The sequence below is a fragment of the Rhinoderma darwinii genome, chromosome 6 (genome assembly GCF_050947455.1).
Source record: "Rhinoderma darwinii isolate aRhiDar2 chromosome 6, aRhiDar2.hap1, whole genome shotgun sequence".
NCBI classification, from domain to species: domain Eukaryota; kingdom Metazoa; phylum Chordata; class Amphibia; order Anura; family Rhinodermatidae; genus Rhinoderma; species Rhinoderma darwinii.
Window position 1 is genome coordinate 111,985,082 of NC_134692.1, and position 24,339 is coordinate 112,009,420.

Below are 24,339 nucleotides of genomic sequence, written 5' to 3' on the forward strand. Positions count from 1 at the left end.
AGGACGAACCCGCACGTCGCCATCGTACCCTCCCCTCACCACGCAAAAAACGCAGAATTTAGGGCGAACAGCAGGGGAGCATGTTAAAAAAATAAATACCGTAAGTAAAAAACTTATGTTGTCTGGCACCACCCCACAAGTAGCTGCCCTAGGCACTGGACCCCCAGTGCCTAGTGGCAAATACGGCCCTGGGTGCAGCTAAAGGGGCATTATACTGTATGGTGACATCTATGGGGCATTATACTGTATAAGGGAAGCTATAGGGGCCGCTATACTGTGACCGGAACCATCTGCTGCTGACACCGGCCACTGCATAACATCCGGTGCCCAGAGGCAGCCTGAACAGCTGATCTATTCAGTATTTGGTGTCGGAACCCAACCGAACATATACGGATGACCTATCCTATGGATAGGTCATCAGTATGAAAAACCGCCCCGTGCCGAACAACCCCTTTAAGGTGAGGTTCACACAGTGCAGTTTTCAGTCCAAACAGACTCCTTATTTTGGCTAAAATAACGTATGACAAACTGAAGTGTGTGCACCTGCCCTTTAAGCCAAAGATAAAAAATTACGGTTGTGTGCATGGGGCCTAAGAGTTGCATAAATTCCTAAACAATCTCTATATTTTCTTACTGACCAAAAAGAGTGAATGGGTGTTATTGCATAAAATGAACAGCAGATGGCAGTAATGATTTGCAATAAGAAATAAAGCTTGCACATGTAACTAGGAAGTGTCCATCAGTCTTGTGATCTCTGCCTGTATTTCCTGCTTCCTGCCACAGTTCAAAATTGTTTGTATCACTAGGACTTGCAGGAGCAGCAGAGAGCAGTGGGCACAGGTTGGTCTTGCTGCCATAAAACGTCTTCTTTTTTTTGCATATTGTACTGACTTGGTTAGAATGATTAGTTTTGCTTGCTGGGAAGCAATATCAACACTATGTAAAGCATAGCATAGAAATCTAAAAAAAAAAGAGCAATTGAAGATGTTTTTTTTATTTAAAGGGTTAAAGTGTTCAAATTTACAGACTCCGCTTTACTCTGTGCTTAAAATTCAGAAATCTGACCGCAACGTGCAGTAATTTAGTATGGACAATCATATAAACTTATATATTTATGTTCTAGTTAATGCAAGCATTGGGTCTATAGCAGTCTATATGGATAGTATGGCTACGTTCACACAAGGTGGATACGCTGTGTAAAAATACACAGTGTATCCATCCTGGAACCCGCAGGGAATACCGCACCAAATTGTGGTGCAGTTTTTCGGGCGGAATGTCCACTGCTGAAAAGTGGTTTAAAAAAAAAAGAAGTTTCTACTTACCCTGGTCTCTGTAGTCATGGCGACGCGTCCCTCAGTTGTCTGTGCAGTGCGGCCACCTGGGATGACGCTGCAGCCCATTTGACTGCTGCATCCTGTGATTGGCTGCAGTAGTCACATGGGATGAAACGTCCGAGGAGGAGGACGACCTGGACGGAGAACAGAAAAACCTGTCGCTTTGACGATGGCCAGGTGGTAAGTAAAAACCTTTTCATTCATTTTAAATGACAAGCTTTTTTTTTTCTGAGTTGCGATTTTTGTGGCAAACACGCGGTGCAAAAACTGCAACATTTTGTTATTTGTTTCAAGTTTTACCTCCCAATTGAATTCAATGGGGAAAACCCGCAACAGAAAAGCAGCGATTCCAAAGGCATAAGGCTACATGCACACATTGCGTAATTTGGTGCAGAAAAACTGCAGGTAAAATCCGCACCTAAGGCCGGGTTCCCACGTAGCGTAAATGCTGCGAAATTTCCACAACAGAATTGTGTGCGGAAATTTCGCAGCATTTACAGTAGCAGCAAAGTGGATAGGATGTAGAAAATCTCATGCCCACACTATGGAAAAAACCCTCAGCGTAAGCGGTAATTTTAACTGCGTTGCGGAATTAAATTCCGTAGCATGTCAATTTATGCTCCGTTTTTGTTGCTTTTCTGTTGCAGGTTTTCACCCTTGAATTCAATGGGGATGCAAAACCCGCAACAGAAAGCCAAGTGTTGCGACTTTTACGGCGTAATCGCAGCGAAAAATCATACTTACCCAGAACACTCTTCTTCCTGCAGTCCGGCCTCCTGGGATGACGTTTCATCCCATGTGAACACTGCAGCCAATCACCGGCTGCAGTGTCACATGCCCTGCAACGTCATCGTAGGACGCAGGACTACGCGCAGAGAAGACGGAGGGGGTAAGTATACTTTTTTCCGCTGTGGAAATGCTGTTCGAAGCACCGCACCGCACCTTTTTTCAGACGGAATGTACTGCGGGTTCCAGGTCGGATACGCTGCGTGATTTTTACGCAGCGTATCAAACCCGTGGAAACATGGCCTTGTAGTACTTTTTTTTTTTTTTTAGGTGCTGTTTCTACATTTTGATGCGGCAATAGATGCAATTTTATTCTGCGGATTTTGGTGCATTTTTTAAAAATAAACTAGCCAGATACGATTCGCAAGCGGAAACACAAGATAAATTAACATGCTGCAGATTTTAAAATACATACCGCAGGTCAATTTACATGCAGAAAAAATCTGCACCATGTAGATGAGATTACTTAAAATCTAATTTACTCTGCTGGTACTGTATTACGCTGCGGAATAGCCGCAGAAAAATAGGTACGGCAAACGCACTTAAAGCGCATCATGTGCATTTGCCCAAAATGTACTTGCTGCAGATTTTAAAAAAAGCACTGAAGGTCAATTTATAAGCAATTTTTGGTGGACTTTATTTGCTGCGGATTTTCCGCAATGAAATCCGTTGTGGAAAATCTGCAGTGTTTTTACGCTACGTGTGAACATACCCTAAATGTAAATAACCACTGCAGCCAGAGAGAGCAGCACTTAGTGATCTAATTGTAATAAAGACCCCATGTACTACTTGATCCATATTTACCATATGAGTTATATTAACCCATTAAAGACACGGCCTGTTTTGAACTTCAAGACGCAGCCCAATTTTTCACTTTATGTGGTAGTAAATCTGAAATGCTTCACTTATTCAAGTGATTCTGAGATTTTCTTGTGACACACTGTACTTTATGTTAGTGGTACATTTTGGTCAATATGCTTATAGCTACAGGGGGGCTGTGTGGCTCTACAGGGAGTAGTGCGTGGCAATATCTACAGGGGGCATGTGGCATTATCTACAGGGAGCAGTGCGTGGCAGTATCTACTGGGGCAGTGTGGAGCACCATCTACAATAGGCACGGAGTGTGGCAATATCTACACTGGTTTTTACACTACCAGTAGTGGTCAGCACATATCACCTAACCCTAGTCATGAAGTGAGACATCACCTGCGTGTATACAACCGGAAAACCAGAGAGAGATACTGGCTACCAAAATAGTTGTCAGACAAAATAGTGCAGAAATTTTGTTTGTTTATTTATATGCAGAAATTCTGGAAAGCCACGCCCCATTAGATAAACCATACCCCCATAAGACACACCCACCAAAGACGCTACACACCCTAAGTGTCCCTGGAAAAAATATTCAAATGTTGGCAACTATAATATAGTAAATCGGGCCATTGTACAAAATATCTGTGCTCCAGTATTGCCGGTTCTTTGGCTTCTAGCCCCATATGTAGAACAAGGCCCCAATACTTCATCATCTCCGCTGCATCTACAGGGTCCACCTCTGGAGTCTATAAAATGATGACGTGTGTTTTTGGGGCAAAAAACTGCTGGATGAATAAATTAGTATGGGCCAAAAAGGTGCAACTTAGGCCAGAATTCTGCCGCAGCACCAATAGTAAATCTGCCCAAATGACTGCAATGAAACATTACGCAGTGCTCACCCTGCAATCCGCTTATCGGTGGGCCCTCTCTTTCAAAAAGCAGACAAGCCCTTTAGGGTATGGGAACACTGTGGATTTTCCACAATGGAATTCATTGCGGAAAATCCGGAGCATAATACAGTAGAAGCAGTGTGAGTGATATTTGAACAAATGTCATCCACATATAGCGGAAAATATCTGGCGAAAAAAAAATATTAATAAATTGACCTGATGTGCAGTTTTTGATGCAGCAGCATGTCAATTTAACCTGCGGAATCGCTGCTCTTCTGTTGTGAATTTTCCCCATTGAATTAAATGGGGGGGGGGTAAAACCCGCAACAAAGAGCTATGTGTTGCGACTTTTGCCATGGAAACGCTGCGATTGCGCCGTAAAAATCGCAAATGGGAAAAAAAAAGGTATTTTTCATTTGAAATTAATAAAAACTTCATGCTTACCTCCCAGCCGTAGTCCTAGCGATTCTATTCTCCCTCCTGAGCGCAGCCAGGCCTCCTGGGTTGACGTTTCATCCCATGTGACTGCTGCAGCCAATCAAAGGCTGCAGCAGTCACATGGACTACATCGTCATCTGCGCACAGGAGAGAGAGACATGTTGCCATGACTATGCCTGGGTAAGTATAAACTTTTTTTTTTTCCTTTTATTGCTGCAGTATTTCTGCAGCGGACATGCCTCCCGAAAAACCGCACCACAATTTGGAGCGTTTTTTTGTGCGAATTTCCCTGCGGCTACCTGGACGGATACACTGTAGGTTTGTGCGGCGTATCTGCCTAGTGTGTTCCTACCCTTAAAGTGTTGTTAGACAAATTTAAAGCCGTAAAGCAGCTTATTGATGCATTCCCTTCAGCAACAGATTTTATTTTATTTTTCACCATTGTAAAAAGCAACTAAAATATAAATAAAAGCACCAAAAAGGGATATAAATACAAATCACGTAGATGCTAAATTGTACATTTGATAACTATATAGTCTATATTAATCAAAGGCGTAGCTTCATTTTAACGCTTAGACATTCCTTAGAAAGTTTGAAGATCTCAAATTTGCACGTGCCACACCTTGTCCACAGCCCAACTGAGGTCAGTCAACATCCGACAATACAGGAACCAGAGTAGAACATGTGATTACTCGTCTTGTGACTGTAGCAGCTGTATTAGTATATTTTAGATTGATTGCTGAATGGTGAAGTTACCGCACTAATTCTAGGTGTCATACCTGTAAATCAGGTTTTCCAACAAAATAGCATTTTGCTAATGTAAATATATTTTTGTAAGAATCTAGGTGGTTTTGTGAGAGGCCAGTTGTTGTCATTCTAAACTAACATCTAAAAAAATGTAAATATACTATTCCATCTTTGTTTGACCAAGAAAACTAAAGTGTTGCTCCACATTCGGGGTTAATTTAAAGGGATTTTCCCATCAGGACAGCCACTCCCACGTGCCCTATTAGGCTGTCCCAGTGCTTAATAATAGTCTTGCCGATGCAGCAGGTGGGCACAGTTTTGTGACGTCACTCACCAGCGTTTGTCTGCCCTGCAGTGGTGGATAGAAAGGAGAGCACCAAACCATGGAGGCTAGGTATGTATTTTTATTTTTTAATTTTTATAACAAACATTTGTTCTTAATTTTTAAAGGTTACAAGTGGGAAAAATGAACCTGGTACCTGTGGGCATTGTCCTTGCCCTCTCAACACTCTGCTCATCATTGGACAATGGATTGGTCAGGACACCTCCCATGGGCTGGATGACTTGGGAGCGGTATAGGTGCAATATTGATTGTAAAACTGACCCAGAGAATTGTATTGGGTAAGTCTGATTGTAAACTTTGTGATTTGACTATTTCTTTACTACAGTTCTTATTAAAGAGGCTCTCTCACCACATTATAAGTGCCCTATCTTCTACATAGTGTGATCGGCGCTGTAATGTAGATCCCAGCAGTGGTTTTTATTTCGAAAAATGATCAATTTTGACTGAGTTATGACCTATTTGAGATTTATGCTAATGACTTTCTTAATAGACAACTGGGCGTGTTTTTACTTTTTGACCAAGTGGGCGCTGACCAATCCGCTTCATACACTTCTCTCCATTCATTTAATCAGCACATAGTGATCTTACGTTGTTCACTATGTGCTGTCACTTACGCACACATTAACGTTACTGAAGTGCCTTGAGTGTGAATAGACATCACCTCCAGCCAGGACGCGATGTCTATTCACAATCCCAACACTTCGGTAACGTTTGTCTGGGACTTACAGCACAGCACATTGAGATCACGCTTGCTGTCATTAAGTCCCACACAAACGTTACCGAAGTGTTGGGATTGTGAATAGACATCGCGTCCTGGCTGGAGGTGATGTCTATTCACACTCAAGGCACTTCAGTAACGTTAATGTATGAGTAAGTGACAGATTACGATGTCTGAGTACATGAATGGGGAGAAGTGTATGACGCTGATTTGTCACTGATTGATGGGTGGAGATCAAATATCAAAACTACCTCAGAGAAAAAAGTGGCCTTGATACTCATGGCCAACAGCCAGTCCATTTTGATTGGTCATGGAGTTGTAATCCGTTTTTTGTTTGCGCTGATTATTTAAAAAAATATCTAGAAAATTAAGGGTTTGTTATTACATTTTCCAATTATAATATTCAGACCCCAGTGTAAAACTAAATAAATTCAGATCCCAGATCAGACCTCTAAATAAATCCAGACAATAGAGTAGACCCCTAAATTATTACAACCCATACCCCTAAATTAAGTATTACTTAAATAAATAAAGTATTACCGGACATTATCTGTTGGATTAATCCAATACATAATGGCCAATAAAATAATTAAAAAAAGTGCAGTTGTGGCAGATTAGATGATGGGTGGTTTGAGCCCTTTGTCCTGGTGGCCAGCCAAATTGCGAATATTATAATCCGCCAGTGCGGTAATAGCTAAGAGAACGTCTGTGAAAGGTTTTCAAACAATATTATATTGTATTTTTCTATTCAGTTTCAAACTGTGTGCTTTGGGCAGTTTTGTGTAGCTGCCTAGACAAGTTGACATATTAATAAGCATATCCTACGCATACATGCTTATTATTAGTTACTATCTTCTATATGTGCAAATATCTACTTATTGATACCAGGTCTACTACAACGTTTTTTTTGTGTACTGCATACTACGTCATATACAGTAGGTAGAAAGCAATCCCTACTCTATTTTGAAAGTCATTATACTGTGCTGAAAAAAGTCTACCAAGAATACATGGAAGCATTTCATACATCTCACTTTTATGCGTTACGTGAGGCATAACCATTTCTGGCCATTTCTATGGCATTTTTTTTTTTAGCAGCTTTCCACTCTGCAGGCTCTATCTCTAATTCTTAGATTTCTGAGTGGATGGAGCCTAACAGACTAACGGCTATCAGGTCTTCTATACACTACATACATAGATGAGGAGAATGCCGCTCTCTTATCTCTATCAAATAAATATATATATATATATATATATATATATATATATATATATATATGTGTGTGTTCAACCAAGGGACGCTAAAAGGGAAGGGAAAAATTTCTACACATAGGAGCTAATATTTTTTTATTGTAGGAAATTATCTTTGCCTTTTTTGCAGCCATCTCCTGTCCCTGCTGTGACGGCTCCTGCGGTGACTATTCCATAGATTCACAGTTCTCACAGTAATGAAGGCTTGTCGCCTCTGCAGCTTGAACCTTTTTTTTCTCCAGACCGAGGGAGTGCCCCTTGTTTTTTGAGGTGGTTTTACATGGAACAGGATTTCACTATATTTTTTGTATGTGCCATTAATATATTTATATAAATTAATCATGTCCCCCCTTAGTCGTCATTTTTTTCAAGGCTAAATAGGTTTAGTTCTTTTAATCTTTCCTCATAACTTAGATTCACCATGCCCCTTATTAGCTTCGTTGCTCTTCTTTGTATTTTTCCTCCTTTCTATGAACTGGAGCCCAGAACTGAACTGCATATTCTATATGAGGCCTCACTAATGCTTTGTAAAGTGGTAATATTACATCCCTGTCCCGCGAGTCCATGCCTCTTTTAATACACGACAATATCCTGCTGGCCTTTGAAGCAGCTGATTGACACTGCATGCTGTTATTGAGTTTATGATTTACAAGTACACCCAGATCCTTCTCAACAAGTGACTCCCCCAGTGTAGCTCCCCCTAGGACATATGATGCATGCAGGTTGTTGGTACCCAGATGCATAATTTTACATTTATCTACATTAAACCTCATTTGCCAACTGGATGCCCAAACACTTAGTTTATTTAAATCCGCTTGCAATTCACGAAACATCTTCCGTAGTCTGAACTATATTACATAGCTTGTTGTCATCTGCAAAAATAGAAATAGTGCTATTAATCCCATCCTCTATATCATTAATAAATAAGTTGAATAATAGTGGTCCCAGCACTGAACCCTGGGGTACACCACTTTTATAACCGGGGACCATTCAGAGTAGGAATCATTTACCACAACTCTCTGGATAAAGGTCCTTGAGCCAATTCTCAATACAATTACAAACTATATTTTCTAAACCTATAGTCCTTAATTTACCCATTAGACGTCTGAGGGACAGTGTCAAATGCCTTTGCAGTCCAAAAACACTATATTCACAGCGGCCCCTCTGTCTAGGCTTCTGCTCACCTCTTCATAAAAACAAATCAGGTCAGTTTGACAACTTCTGTCCTTCGTAAAACCGTGCTGGCTGTCACTTGTAATACTATTTTTTGTCACATAATCCTGTATATAGTCCCTCAATAGCCCCTCAAACATTTTCCCCACGATGGATGTTAAGCTTACTGGTCTATAATTACCCGGGGAAGACCTAGAGCCCTTTTTGAAAATAGGCACCACATTTGCCCTGCGCCAGTCCCTTGGCACTATACCAGTCACTAGAGCATCTGAATATTATGAAGAGGAGGACTGAAATAACTGGACTAAGCTCTTTAAGAACTCTAGGGTGTAACCCATCTGGTCCCGGGGCCTTGTGCACATTTATTTTATTTAGCTTGGACCATATCTACATTCATCCAATTCCGTATATCAACTGATCTATTACCAGCACTGACACCGGCTATATCAGCGCTCTTTCTTCTGTTGTATATACAGAGGTAAATAACCCATTTAGTAACTCTGCCTTCTTTTGATCCCCTTTGAGGGGTTATATACACACTGCAGCAGCATGGAGGAGATTGTACAGAAGTAATCAGCAGTGTAGCTGAATCTAGCACTGGGGTGAGATAAAACACTTAACAGGATGCTGCAGCATGTCTGTGTCTTCCTCTACTCCTGCTCACTAGTCCTTTGCCCCTCTCCATAGTCTTCTATTGACAGGCATTGAAGAGACACCCCCTTCCACTTCCCGTAGTCCGTCTCCTCTGCTCTGTAACTAGGGACGGACAATTCTTGACGGCAGATTTCAGGAAGGGAGACAACTAGTGGCAGTAACTTCACAGTAAGTACATTACAAAGTTGTTTTATGTCAGGTATACAATTAGATATCCATAAGTTGTTTGAAAAGTTAGTGTCCATTTAGGCCCCATGCACACGGCCGTGCCCGTAATCAGGGGCCATGATTGTGGCCGATCACAGTCCATCGCATTTTTGGCCCGTGCTCCCAGACCATGGGAGCACGGACCGTAAAAAGCCAAAGATAAGACATGTCCAGTCTTTTGCGGTACACTTCTACGTCCTGAACAACTTCCTGTAAATAAACGAGAAGATATCCATGGACAATAGAAGTGAATGCGTCTGTAATTGTGGACCGTAATTGCAGTCTGCAGTTACGGACGATTTTTACGGTCGTGTGCACGGGGCCTTAAATGAGGTCCATGTATTTCATGCCCTGTAGATGTGCCAGGATGACCCCTGCGAACCTAGTTAAGCAGATAGTGTCTAGAGTCTCCAGTAGCATATTGTGTTCCTCCTCTGTTATTTACTGGCTAAGAGGAGATGAAAGCCACCACATATGTTCATTAGCTGTATGGACAGTTTATACTGGACTCCACTTGGAGATGTGAAATTCTCAACAAGGTCTTCCATTTCGGAAAGAAATCTCAGTTTACCTATGATATATAAACTGTGTGTGTGTGTGTATATATATATATATATATTTTATTGACTGTATCTAATATCTTTTATTGTAAGATATTTAACTGTTCTAGAGAATTCAAATAAAGGAGACAGTATCAGTTCTCCATTTTTGGTTTTCCTGTCATTGTTTTAGAGAACTGTGACAGCCATTGGCAGGAAGCCCAGGAGCGCCTTAAAGGGGTTCACCCTCGAAAAACATTTAGAACTTATACAGAGGTACTCGGCTTTCTCCATCAGTCCAATAGACCGTAAATGGAGCGGTAGTGCACACGCGTGACCGCCGCACTATTTATACGGAGAACTTGGGGCCTTAGTTCTCGCGATCATTGGAGGTCCCAACAATCATACATTTATCACCCAATCTATAATTTTTATTGACAAAAAATGTTTTAGTAAAAAAAGAAACAAAGAACAAAAAATACAGAACAGTGGTAGCATAGAGCACAGTAAAACAGAGAATAAACTCAATAGTGGGAATTTTATTATGACCGTAAAAAAAGTCTCCAATTTTGGCGCACACCATATTTGCGCAAATAGTTGCAACTTTACTCGCCTCATCGCTTTTGAAAAGTGGCGAATAGTGGGCAGGGGTTAACAAGAAGGGTGCAGTGCCACCACCAGACCTTCAGATTTATGATTGCTAACGACCTTCTTTTCTTTCTTTCTTACTTCATTTCTATTTTGCAGCAAGAGGCTCACTTAATCCTGGAATCAGAGGGGACACTACCGTAACAACAAAAATAAATTTTCCAGCTTTAGTTCTCTATATTCTGATTCTTTGACCACAATTTAGAGAAACATTTTTGTTTATGTTGAAAAATAAAAAGTGGTAAATCACTATTTGGAAATCCCCAGCACTCTTTCCATTAAGTGCATACTTTGGAGCTACTGTTATCATTTACATTTGAACCCTTCCTGCCCCGTAACATACTATTAATTTGCGGGAACTATATAGTAATCCCGAACTGAAGCAATACAAGTACAAGAGCCTAATAGGCTGTAGGACTTAATAGGCTTCCTGTCAGACAGGCATAATACATTGTAACACTGAAGTATTATTGAAGTGATGAGGAGATTAGATGTTTACGTCCCATTGAGGGACTTAAAAAAAAAAAAAGGTTAAAAAAAGTTTCTAGAAAAAAAAAATATTAAAGAGGCTCTGTCACCAGATTATAAATGCCCTATCTCCTACATAATCTGATCGGCGCTGTAATGTAGATAACAGCAGTGGTTTTGATTTTGAAAAACGATCATTTTTTAGCAAGTTATGAGCAATTTTAGATTTATGCTAATTTGTTTCTTAAAGACCAACTGGGTGTGTTTTTACTTTTGACCTAGTGGGTGTTGTACAGAGGAGTGTATGACGCTGACCAATCAGTGTCATACACTTCTCATTGTTCCAGCCCAGCATGATCCACAGCACAGTGGGATTGTGCAGTGAAAGAAGCTGGGCCGGAACAATGAGAAGTGTATGACACTGATTGGTCACTGATTGGTCAGCCTCATAAACTTCTTTACAACACCCACTTGGTCAAAAGTAAAAACACGCCCAGTTCGTCTTTAAGAAACTAATTAGCATAAATCTAAAATTGCTCAAAAATGATCGTTTTTCAAAATAAAAACCACTGCGGTTATCTACATTACAGCGCCGATCAGATTATGTAGGAGATAGGGCACTTATAATCTGGTGACAGAGCCTCTTTAAAGGCGATTTCCAGCTAATAACATGTTTTTGCTCATTTAAATGTAAAGAGACAGTCCCTTACATATAGATGGCCGATCTGGCGGTCAGCTGCACCATTCTGCTCTGTTCCACTGTTATCCGTGCCAGTCACGTGATTCATTCAGCTCCGCCTCTTCATTGCTAGTCAGTGGTTCCGATCAGCGTTCTCTGTGCTAAACATGCATGTCAGGCCATACCAAATACATCTTCCTGCTTGCGAGCAGCAATATATAGAGGAGGAAAGGGAGGGGTACAGGCTGCGCGTAATGTAATTGACCCTCCAATTGGAATACCCCCTGAAAGAAGAACAGAATTCCATGATCACGTGACTGGAGCTGATAACGGTGTATTCATGTTTTCAGTACGGGACAGTTGTCCGGCAGCGAGGCAGGGACTCCTAGCGTCGTACATAAGTATGATGTTAGGAGACCGGCTCCCTGCACTGTGTTCTGTCCGGTACTTGCGGCCTAAATAAGTCCGTCAATTACGGACGTAATGACCTCGTGTGTACATACCCTAAGTGAGCAAACACTTCTTTCAAATTTAGAATGGGAAAAATAAAAAAAAACTTTAAAAACTTACCTGACTTAAAAAATGTTTTTAAGACCCTATAGGTACTGACCGAATAGTCAATCTGCCCCTGCATCCAGAATTCTCTGAAATAAAACCGTTTGACAGCATTATTAGCCAATAGGATTTTTTATTTTTTTTTAAATAACAATAAATATACTTTCCAGTACTATTTACATATAATGCTTTTTGTTGTAATATTTTCTAGTGAATATTTGATTAAGAGTATTGCGGACAAAATGGTTGACAGTGGATGGCGGGATCTTGGGTACATTTACATTAGCATTGATGATTGCTGGACCTTGAAGAAGAGAGATTCTAATGGACGACTCCAACCTGACCCAGACAGGTTTCCAAGTGGCATTAAGGTCCTTGCTGACTATGTGAGTAATGTAAAAAAGTATAAAAATGTTTTATGACCGTTTTCTTTCAAGACTCCCTACCAGCTGGATCTCCACCTTCTGAGAGGCATTACACACGGCATATCACTCAGTCAACCAAAAGCCCCTTTACAGTTTCAGGGTTTCTACTCCTTGTCTGAACTGTCTGCTGATAGGTGTCTTTGGTTTGGCTGATAACACGACTAATGTTTCCAGACTCTTTAAAGGGTCAGACATTGACTTATAAGGTCGCCACCTATAGTTTGCACTTTTGGGAGTTTTCCTTCTGGAGGAGAGCTATTTCCCATCAAACATATACTAATGTATATTGGAAGTGAAATTGATGTAAAATTACAGGAATTGATCATTAAAATGGGATTCTGGTTTCAGCAACTGTTTTTCTAATGTATTTACCGTATCCATTCTTCAAATTTTTCAAGATCTCTGCTTGCTATCATTTAGTAGTAACCTTGCTAACTTCCAGTGGATAAAAATCTGTCCTGGTCATGTGATGGACACACAGGTGCGGAACTGATTACACTATGTGTATCAGAATTGTGTCTTCTAAGGAGCCGATCACCTGTGTGTCCACATGACCAGGACAGATATTTATCCATTGGAAGTAAACAAGAACATCAGCTGATCGCTGCTGTGGCAAATTAGGGCTAGTTCACACGGCAGATTTTGTGTGGCGGGCCCCGCCGCGAAAACCCGCTGTGGAACTATTCCTGCCAACGGCAGGAAGATTCCTCCCTCCTTTTGGCATCAACGGGAGGTTCGGGTGCAATCCGCCCGAAGATCGAGCAGGACGCTTCTTTGTTCCAGCTAGCGGGAAAAAGAAGTGTCCGATTTCCCATTGAAATTAATGGGAGGCCGAATTTTGTGGGGAATCCGCCTGCAAAATTCCTCAGTGTGGATGTACCCTAAGATAGATGTCCTCCGAACGCTCGTTTAGCCGACACATAGCTCAGCGAACTACGCTGTTTCCGTAATTCATGGTCGGGAATCACACGCGTCAGCCACAACACAAAGCGTTAGAACGGGGTTTAGGGGACCCCATTCTAGAGATACGTGCGGGTCTTAGAGGTGGGACATGTATCTATCTGACATTTATGACATATCCTGTGGATATGTCATAAATGTCTCTGATGGGAAAACCCCTTAAAGTTCTAAAGAATATTGGTTAACGGCTTCTGTCATTATAGGAGTGGATTCCTGCTGGTCCAGCTGTATATGATTTGTGATGTATTCCTTCTACTTTTTCAGCTCCATGCCAGAGGTCTAAAGCTGGGCATATATGCCGACATGGGGAATTATACTTGTGGTGGCTACCCCGGAACTACATTGGATACTATCAAGATTGATGCTGAGACCTTTGCATCATGGGAAGTTGACATGTTAAAATTTGATGGCTGTTACTCAAACTCCTCAGAAAAAGCATTAGGTCTGTTCCAGGTTTATGTTTTTATTTTTTTTTACAATAACTTTGAATTATAAGGGTGGAATCGCCTGCGGCAGATTTTGTTGTAGAAATTTCTGCGACTGAAAATCTGTTCCAGTCAACTTGCAGAAATTCATACAACTGCTGCAGAAACAACCCCAATTTCTGCAACAATATCTGCCACGCGTGAATCCACCCCAATTCCACCCTTCCGTAAATGGCTGCATTATTCTGTTGATGGCATTTGCTGAGCAGTAGCAGAAAATTACTATTAGGCCTCATGCACACGGCCGTGCCCGTAATCGTGGTCGGCCACCGCGGACCGTAGCCTGCATTTTCGACCTGTGCTCCCATACAAAGTATGGGAGCATGGCCGGTAAAACGCAAAAGATAGGACATGTTCTATCTTTTGCGGTACAGTTATACGGCACGTACACCTATCCGTAGTGATACGGAAAGGCGTCTGCGGCCAATAGAAGTGAATGGGTCAACGGTCAGCAATTCACATGATTTTTGACGGAATATTTAACATTAAATAATGAGAACATTTATGATATTTATTAGAGGTATCATTAAAGAATATGTCCACTTTTAAGCATCTACTTTTGTCAAAATCCTGTCAGCAGATGTTTTTGTTGGATGTCTTGGCTTGCAGAGGGAGTGCATGCTACTTCAGTTTTATCAGCTCAACTCAGAAATTTGGCCATTAAAGGGAACCTGCCATTGACGGTATGCTGCCCTCACTGAACGCAGCATAATCTAGTGGCAGACTTGCTGATTTCAGTGGTCTGTCACATATTTGCTTAAATTAAGCAGTTTATGGGCAGCCCTGCCAGAGATGAGTCTGACGTATTCATGAGCTGCCGCTGGCTCTGCCCACTCTACACTGATTGACAGATGTCTCTCTATTCAAAGTAATAGGGAGACCTCTATCAATCAGTGAAGAGGGTAAAGCTAGCGGCAGCTCATGCATACGCCGGACACATCTCTAACCGTACTGCCTGTGCTCTGCAGGTAAGTTCTCATAAATGGCTTCATTTAAGCAAGTAAGTGACCTACCGCTGAAATTACCGTGGCTGTCACTACATTATGCTGCTCTCAGTGAGCGCAGCATAACGTCAATAATAGGTTTCCTTTTAAAGGCTTTGTACACCTTTTGAAAAAAAATTTTTTTTATAAAAATGTGCATCAGTGTGTTTGGTGCAACTTTCTAAATACTTTTTATTAAAACAAAATGTTTTACTTTTTGAGATGCAGCTGCTTTTTATTCTGTATACAGAGCAGCTGCATCTTGCGTGGAGACCTGAATCCGTCGGGTCAGCGGCACTGACTGGTCCAGTGTCAGAGGGTCCGGCGTGTCTCTGACATGCAGAATCGAGCTGACCGATCACATCTAAGTTCATAACTTAGATGTGATAGATTACAGGTGGATCCTGTGTGACCCGCTGTCACTGAACTAGTCCGTGCCGCTGACCTGACGGATTCAGGTCTCCGCGCAAGATGCAGCTGCTCTGTATACAGGATAAAAAAAGCTGTAAAAGTAAAAATAATTTTATATAAAAAGTATTTAGAAAGCTTCACCAAATACATTTTTATAAAAAAAATTAAAAAAAAAAAGGTGTACATATCCTTTAGAGTCCCAATTGAAATCAATGGTTTGAAAATACCACTTCAACATCCTGTTTATAAGGTTGCTCAGAGTCCAAGTAAGAATGCTCTTTAGTGGCAAAGAGGTGCATACTCCAAAACTGGCTGGTAGCTGAAGTACCGACTCAGAACATGGTGGTCCAGGGGTTGAGGAAACTGTTTTATCTAGACCGCATTGGTATATTACAGAATAAAGACACGCAGAGCAAAAAATTCTTTGAGAAATGGAAGCTTTTCCTCACAAAATATTTCACCAGTGAAGAACGAAGGGACATCATAGATCCGTTTACGGGAACGTCATGGTACTTGATTGAAGATCTTAAGGGCACTTTAGGGGCACTGAAAATATCACGGGAGTAAAGCATATATATCCACTGGGATTTCTTTATTCTTGCGGACTAGCTGCCTGAGTTGGTGAACTGCTTCACGAAGCTCCAATTGTTATGTATGCTCCAATTTCTTATTTGTTCTGTGTATTGTTTAGTTATGTAAGTTAGGCAGATATGCAAAGTTATGTAACAATGTTTACAGGAATACCCGACATGTGGGGTTAAAGGAAGGGAAGGATAGAGGAGATAGAGGAGATGAAGGAGGGCTGATAGCCCATGGGGAATAACTTCCAAGATCAAACCTAGTTTGCTGGGAAGCATTCACTATCACATGTTCATTTATACATTTTTTGTAATGTTTATTATTATGGCAATGCATTACTGTATGATTTGTGTTTTTTTTGTGTGGTGAAAAAATTCAATAAAAATATGTTTTAAAAAAAAAAAAGAATGCTCTTATACTTCAAAGTACAATACGGAAATATTTAGTTCATGCCATTAAAATCCATAATGATTCAAAGAGCAGCTTAACCAGTTAATAATGCAACAACCATCGTATACTTTTTGTGTGATGTGTATGGTAAACCCCATATAAGCAAAATCAAATTGTCAGGTTTTACTTTATTAGCACTGGTGGCAAATCTCTGCTCATCCATGTGAGCGGGTACGGAATTTCACGCACCCGACAGCAGCTGAATCGCAAGATTAATCGTCGATTTTTTTCGTTTTAACTTATGGCGTTCTTGTCCAAAACGACAACCTTCACAGAGCAACACTGAGCGACAAGTTGTACAGAAAACGACGGTCACTGGCAAACACCAAAGGAAGTGTCCTGCACCACCCTTTCAGGCTCTGCACTGGGCATAACACAGTGGGCAGATTTACTATTCAAATTGACTCAGAATTCTGGCGTTCATGCTGTGCGCCATATTTATTAACTGTTTTAGACACTTTTTGCGTTTCACTTGACAAGGGTGGTGGCTGAGTTGTAAATGAGGCGTAGACTTTTGAAAAATGGCATAGCTTCAAAATACGCCGCTGTGTGTCAAACTTGCGCAAAAAAACTGCTATAAACTTAGCTAACGAAGAGCTTGTATAAGGAAGAGAAGTGTCGAACGTTTCTAGCAGGATGAGCAAAATTTATCATACAACAAGCACCACTTGGAGTATGTTAATGAGTGTGGCAACCCCTATGGGCTATGTAATGGCTGCCATTGGCGGCTGTCACCTTTTGGAAATCCATTATCTTTTAGACTGAGAAACAAAAATAATGAATTCAATATTTATTGACTTTAAATGGGGAAGGGGGGATCTTTGAGTTGAAATGAAACCCTGGATTGTGCAATTCTATAGGTTCAGTTCTATAATAATTAGTATTCTTTCCTGCAGGATATCCTAAAATGAGCGCAGCATTAAATGCAACTGGGAGGCCAATCCTGTATTCCTGCAGCTGGCCTGCGTATGAAGGTGGCCTTCCTCCAAAAGTGAGCATTACCACACAATCCCATATTTGTCTTTTCTATGGCTTGCCCTGATTCTCAAGCCTTATGGTTACATTCTGACAGGTGAACTACACATTTTTGGGCGAAATCTGTAACATGTGGAGAAACTATGATGATGTAGAAGACTCATGGGACAGTGTGCTGAGCATCATAGAATGGTACGCTGTGAACCAGGATATGCTGCAACCGACTGCAGGCCCAGGCAGGTGGAATGATCCAGATATGGTGAGCAGAACCGGAACACAGGCTTGACTTTCTTAATATTCACGTTCTCTGCAAATGAGCTGTCCCACTACAAACTGCTGTAAAATTTCTGAAAGAGGGCCTATTGATGGAATTTTTACATTCTTCAACAGATGTAAATGTGGTTATATAGCTATGGTTCCTATGGTGTATTATGAATGTCATATATGTTAGCAATTCCCTTTAAAATATGCGTAGTGTATGCCCAAAGTTAGGTTGAACTTCAAAGTAAATAATGTATTTGGTCGCACGCAATCAGTTCGGTCAGCCTTGACTTAAGTAAGATCTTATATTTAATTACTATCATCCGAGTCTAGTATTTTTTCATTAATTAAATTTCTTTACTCCTTTTCCATTGTAGCTGATCGTTGGGGATTTTGGACTGAGTTATGAACAATCTAAATCGCAGCTGGCCATTTGGGCAATTCTGGCAGCACCACTAATCATGTCCAATGACTTGAGGACAATCTGCCAAGATGCAAAGGACCTCCTCCAAAATCGTCTTATGATATATATAAACCAGGATCCTCTTGGAAAGCAAGGGAAAAGAATTGTAAAGGTGTGTTGGGAAAAAAACATGTGTATGTGTTTATAAGATACAATGTTCAAATTCAAGGAAAATTCAAAATTGAGCCTCAAAAACACTTCAGAGAAGAAATAGCGTAGAGCGCACCATTCTGCAGTAAATATGGTGATGCAAGGCAGTAAATGGTACAATGATGCTCACCAGATTATGTTGTGCAGCAGGCACAACACTGAAATACTTTTGTCATACAATGGAATCCGTGACTGCTGCTCTAACCTGCAGGCCTCGGGTATCGTGTGAAACATCAAAGATACAGGAATCAGGTGGACGCTGTCAACGTTATATGAGAGAAAAAAAAGATTTAATGAGAACGCATAACGCGTTTCAAAGTCGGTCTGACCTCTTTCTCAGGTACCATAACAAGCGTTCAGTCAGTAGTAAAATTTTAATGAAATGTCCGGTTGCAAACCGGACCTGACACCAATTGCAAACCCCAATCTTATTTCACAATTGGTTATGACAATTGGCTACAAACAGATTTACAGGCTGTAGATTACTCCAATGTGCGTACAAGTATAGATACAAAGACGAGTATACCTCAGTACAGTAGAGTTCTTTCTAATTCTTTTATATTGTCCATAAGGGACTTTCAATATCCAAAAGGGAGGTGAAAGCTATTAAACGCGATGTAGCTATTAATATCCACACCCTTAAAGTGGGTTCTAGTGGCTAAAATCCCATTAGTATCCTTAAAGATCTCTAGATCCAAGAATTCAATGTTCGTATCGGAGAAATTTAATGTGAAATTTAAGCTCCAACTGTTCACATTTTTTTGTATGGAAAACTCATCCTGGAAGATCCCTGGCATTTTTACTTTTATATTTTTATATATTTTTGCTTTAGTCTTACCCATCTTTTTCATTTTTAATAATTCCATACAGACTTGTATGTATATTTACATCTATAATCTATTGACCTATATTATATTATCTTTGCATCTATACTTGTACGCAAATTAGAGTAATCTAATGCCTGTCAATCTGTTTGAACCAATTGTGAAATGAAATTGGTGTTTACAAGATTGTGTCATGTCCGGTTTGTAACTGGAACTTTGTTTAAATTCTACTACTGATGAAACACTTGTTACATACCTGAAGAAGAGGTCAGACCGACCTTGAACGGGCTGTATATTCGCATTAAATCTTATCTTATCCAGAGACGTAGCTAGGTTCTCCAGCGCCCATGGCAAAGATTCAGTTTAGCGCCTCCCCAACCTCTTTTCCGACATCTCCTTTCCCCTCGCCATGTTTGTTTTCTCTACCAATCAATGAGGTGTATTTTTTTTTTTTCTGTAACTAGAGCATAAAGCCATTAGTACATTTTACAAGCAATATAGTTCTATATACAGCACCAGAACCAAGCTCATTACATATATTCAGCACCAGAACAAAGCTCATTACATTTATACAGCACCAGAACAACTCCTTACATATGTACAGCACCAGAACAAAGCTCATTACATATATACAACACAAGAACCAAGCTCATTACATATATACAACACCAGAACAAAGCTCAGTACATATATACAGCACCAGAACAAAGCTCATGAATATATGCAGCACCAGAACAAAGCTCAGTACATAAATACAGCGCCAGAACCAAGCTCAGTACATATATGCAGCGCTAGAACAAAGCTAGGTACATATATACAGCATCAGAACCAATCTCAGTACATTATATACAGTGCTAGAACCAAGCTCTGTACATATGTAGAGCACCAGGACCAAGCTCCGTACGTATATAGAGCACCAGGACCACGCTCCGTACGTATATAGAGCACCAGGACCACGCTCCGTACGTATATAGAGCACCAGGACCACGCTCCGTACGTATATAGAGCACCAGGACCAAGCTCCGTACATAAATACAACCCCAGCACAAATACAGCTCAATTTAGTGCAACCTCTGCGGTATAGGTTTGCACTAAAATGTATGCAACTCCCAGCATGGCCGAAACAATGGTAAGGATATGCTGGGAGATGCTGTTTCACCAAAAAATATTATACCACCCATCATCTCGCTGCAGATCATACAGTGACTACAGTGCTGATTAGAGGCAGAATAAACATTTACATGAAGTGACTCACAGGTGACTATCTCAGATTCTAGTTGTTCGTTTTTCTCTCTTCTTCTCCATCTGGTCCAGACCTCTATGATCAGGCAACTCCGATGTCTTCAGCTTCTCACTTTTCAACCATTTCTGCACCTATAAACGAAGATAAAATTCTCATGGTGCCAGACTCTGTGCCCCTAAATACATTGCACCTCTAATTATAATAGGACCATACACGGTGTCCCACATACACACACACACACACACCGTGCTCCCTTGTAGATAGTGCCCCCCATACAGCCCCCTGTAGATAGTGCCTTACATATAGCCACCCCTGTAGATAGTGCCCCACGACCGGTGGCAATGCAGACCTGCTCTCTTCTGAGCAGGTCTGCTGGGGTTGAACGACGCAAGCGGCGCAATGACGTCATCGCGCCACCTATGTCTTTGAAAGGCGCTGATTGGGATGGCACTTTGGCATGGCAAGTCAATCAGCGCCTTTCAATCACGCAAGCGGCGCAAAGAAGTAATCGCGCCACTTGAGTCATTGAAAGGCGCTGAATGGCCAGGCACAGAACGTACCCGGCCATTTATCGCCTGTAGCTCAGGAGGGGGTGGTGGCGGCTGGTTTCAGTGGTGCCGCCGCCCCTTCAGAGAGGCTCGCAGGCCGCCGTCATGGAAAGTGTGGCCCTGGCGCCCCCCACCTTACCTCTTAGTTGCGCCCAGGGCACATGCCCCGCCTGCCCCCCCCCCCCATATCTACGCCCCTGTCTTATCATTCAATTTTACATTAGTGAGGAAAAACCGTAATCTGTACACCTCCCAAACCCCGAATTTTGGGATTGGATGTCCAATCTTGTATTTCCATCAATGTTATCTTCTATGTGTATGTCTATGTGGTAAAAAACAGAAGGTAAAAATTTGGTGGAATAAGTTTGCACAATGTAGATTTTGATTCTCTTTAGAACATGTCTGCATTACAGGACATATCAATTAGAAATTAAAGGTTTATTTCGAGGGGTATTAAGAAAATAAACTCTGAAATGGCCCAAAATAGAAAAATAATAAACTGTTCAATAGAAGTACCTCTTCTTCTTCAATTCTCCTTCGTTCCCCTACCTTTCCCGTTTTCATGAACCTTTATAGTGACACACTGTCAGATCTTGAAGAACAACCCCTATAAAGGAATATTCCAGGCAAATATTTAGTCTAAGGGAGTCGTACAGTACATGATTCTAGGATTCAAAGTACAACAACGAGAGAAGTCATTCACTGCCCCTTCATGTCCTGCACTAGGTATAACAACATATTTGTTTTGTCAGGAGTGTTCCTTTAAGAATGTGGTGGCCAATATTTTTGTAACTGATTTTTTTTTTTTCTCTTTCGGAGCGGTGGTCAGGATTGGATTGCTAAAAATAATTGGACAACTTTTTGATGTATTGTTTTATATTTTCTGGTGGCCAAATAAACTGTTCTTGGACTATGATCAAGCGTTGAGTCTGAAGCCATAACCATTATTTGGCAGTAAATGTGTGATCTTCTGATTGATAGTTCTTACCTTGCATTTGTTCTTTATGCAGGTTGGCTGTTTGGAGGTATGGGTGAGAGAGCTGGAGCAGGAACAGTATGCCGTGGCTGTGCTAAATAAAGGAACAGATGGTCTGCCAAGACGCTTTTATACAAGCCTTGCCCAACTGAATATAACCAAGAGCATTCTAGGCTATAAACTTTATGATGTGTTTGAAAAAGAATTCTTGGGAAATGTTAAACCAGAAGCAGCAATTAAAATGAGCGTCAACCCCACTGGTGCAGTCATGTTGTTCGTTCGTCCAGCTGCTATTCGATATCACCCTTTATAATGCCAACCTTGTCTACAGCATAATTGAATATGTATTAAAAGTGAAGCCAGTGTCACTGAATGTTGCATTGTTTTATACCAGAGGCTTATGGGCCTTTTTCTATACTTGAAATCGGTGGCAGGAAAAAGTAATGCAGTGCATGCTTGAATTAAATGCTAACGAATACTACCTTTTTGTAAAATGATGTGAATGCTGTTTCTTTTCTCATATTAAATTGTGCCTCCGATCAAGTCTCCACAATAATCGTTTTACTACCAAAGACGTCTATTACGTTTACTTGGGTATTGTGATTGATTGATTGATAAATTAAAGAAAAAGCCTTGCCAATACATAACTTTACTTACACCCATGTACTGTAGATCTCCATATATGATAGGTCTTGACATTTTCAGAATAGAAAATCTTAGGATGGCCATACAGTTTTTTTTCTCCAGAGTCCCCAATAATTATGCTTGCTCGGCCAGGCATGCATCTTTATTTCAATGGCTAGAGCAAAGTAAGCCGCTGCCAAACATTTCCAGCAGAGGCTTCCATCCTGTGGGAACAAAGGATCGGGTATGTTGAAATCCAACATGCCCGATCCTTCTAGCGTTGGTAGGCCTCCGTTCACATTAGATCGGCAGCTGATCCTGTCAAAAACAGCAGGTTTGGACAATTTCTGTCTAATGTATAGGGACACTTTAAAATACTAAACTATTTTTTAAACTCCCTTTACTATGGGCAAAGCTTAGTGTCACATGCCGGTGTACGTATAAACTGACACATAAGATGGTGAAGTGTGACCGGTATTTATTATAAAAATAAAAGACCCTTAATGTATCAATGTAGAAGCCCCAATGTAACAACATAAACAGGAAGGTAATTAATTGGTCTACTGCATTTTCACTGGTCCACCTAATCTTTTGTATTTTATAAAGGAAAAATACATGTTTAAAGGAATTGTCCATGATTAGAAAAATTTGTCTGCTTTTTCTTTTTTCAGAAACTGCGTGACTCTTGTCCTGTCTTGGGTTGTTTCTGGTATTGCATCTCAGCTCGATTCACTTGAATGAGAATGAGCTGCAATATCACACACAGTCCATGGACCAGAGTTCACATTTTCTGGAAAAAAAAGATAGCAGACCCATTTTTTTTTTTTTTTTTTTTTGTTATCCAGGACAACTTCTTTATGGCTATGTTTCGCTAATGTAATATCAAATTTCTTTGCTTTAGGGCGGAAGTATCAAATGAATTATTCCCATACTGTATACTTGTCTGTTTCCATCATGAAGAAAGCTTAATTTATCACATTGCTGTTTTGTCTTTTTTTTTCCCAATCTGTGAAATAATATTTATTCCATTAACACTGCAGTGAACCTGCTCTTACTATGAGGACAAATCTGAAATATAATAAAGCCGGATAAGAGGAGCAATATTAATGTGAACACTATGTATTATTGTATGTTCTGCTTCAGAGATTGTGTAGTGTTTGTGTTCTACTTGGAGATCGATTATGTGACAATCCTGAAGGTCACACGGCAATGAAAAATATGATTTAATCTGCAAACCAATAAGCCACTGCTGTGTTTCTGTACAGATTTACCAAAGCATGATTGTATATAAATGCAATACACATGATAAATATCCGTTAAACTCACAGAAACATATGTGAGACGATACAGTTTTAAGTGTATGTATAAACAATTGCTACACAATTATACTTTCACTCCAAATGTCATCTAATTCTGTTGAAAAATGGGTTTCATAAATAGTCATCCACAATATGTTGATCTTTTCCGAACTGTATTTTATTGTTCCAATGCATCTAAAATAAAAAAATGAATAAACGTAACAAATAGTCAAAAAATATCCTACTGTTTTTGTGTATTTAACTCCTGTGCAAATCTATGTGCAACATATCGGTTATTTCCACCATACAGGCGGTCTGCAGAGTATCACTATGCGGCAGACCATACAAATAAATATGTTGCTGAACTACGGTGGAGAATATCTTTGGCCCATCACTTCTGCTGCTCATTTACACCTTCTATAGCAACACAAATTCTGACCCCTAAAT

At 40.6% G+C, this 24,339-nt stretch overlaps 1 protein-coding gene across 1 annotated transcript; it reads left to right on the top strand.

The window, feature by feature from the left end:
- The first annotated feature begins 768 nt into the window (after positions 1 to 768).
- On the top strand, positions 769 to 24,116 carry NAGA (alpha-N-acetylgalactosaminidase). The gene is made up of 8 exons (XM_075830119.1): positions 769 to 840; positions 5,456 to 5,626; positions 12,449 to 12,623; positions 13,887 to 14,064; positions 17,427 to 17,521; positions 17,603 to 17,764; positions 18,144 to 18,341; positions 22,005 to 24,116. The coding sequence occupies exons 2-8, from the start codon at positions 5,472 to 5,474 to the stop codon at positions 22,281 to 22,283; spliced, it is 1,242 nt and encodes a 413-aa protein (XP_075686234.1). The 5' UTR covers positions 769 to 840; positions 5,456 to 5,471; the 3' UTR covers positions 22,284 to 24,116.
- Positions 24,117 to 24,339: the final 223 nt, after the last annotated feature.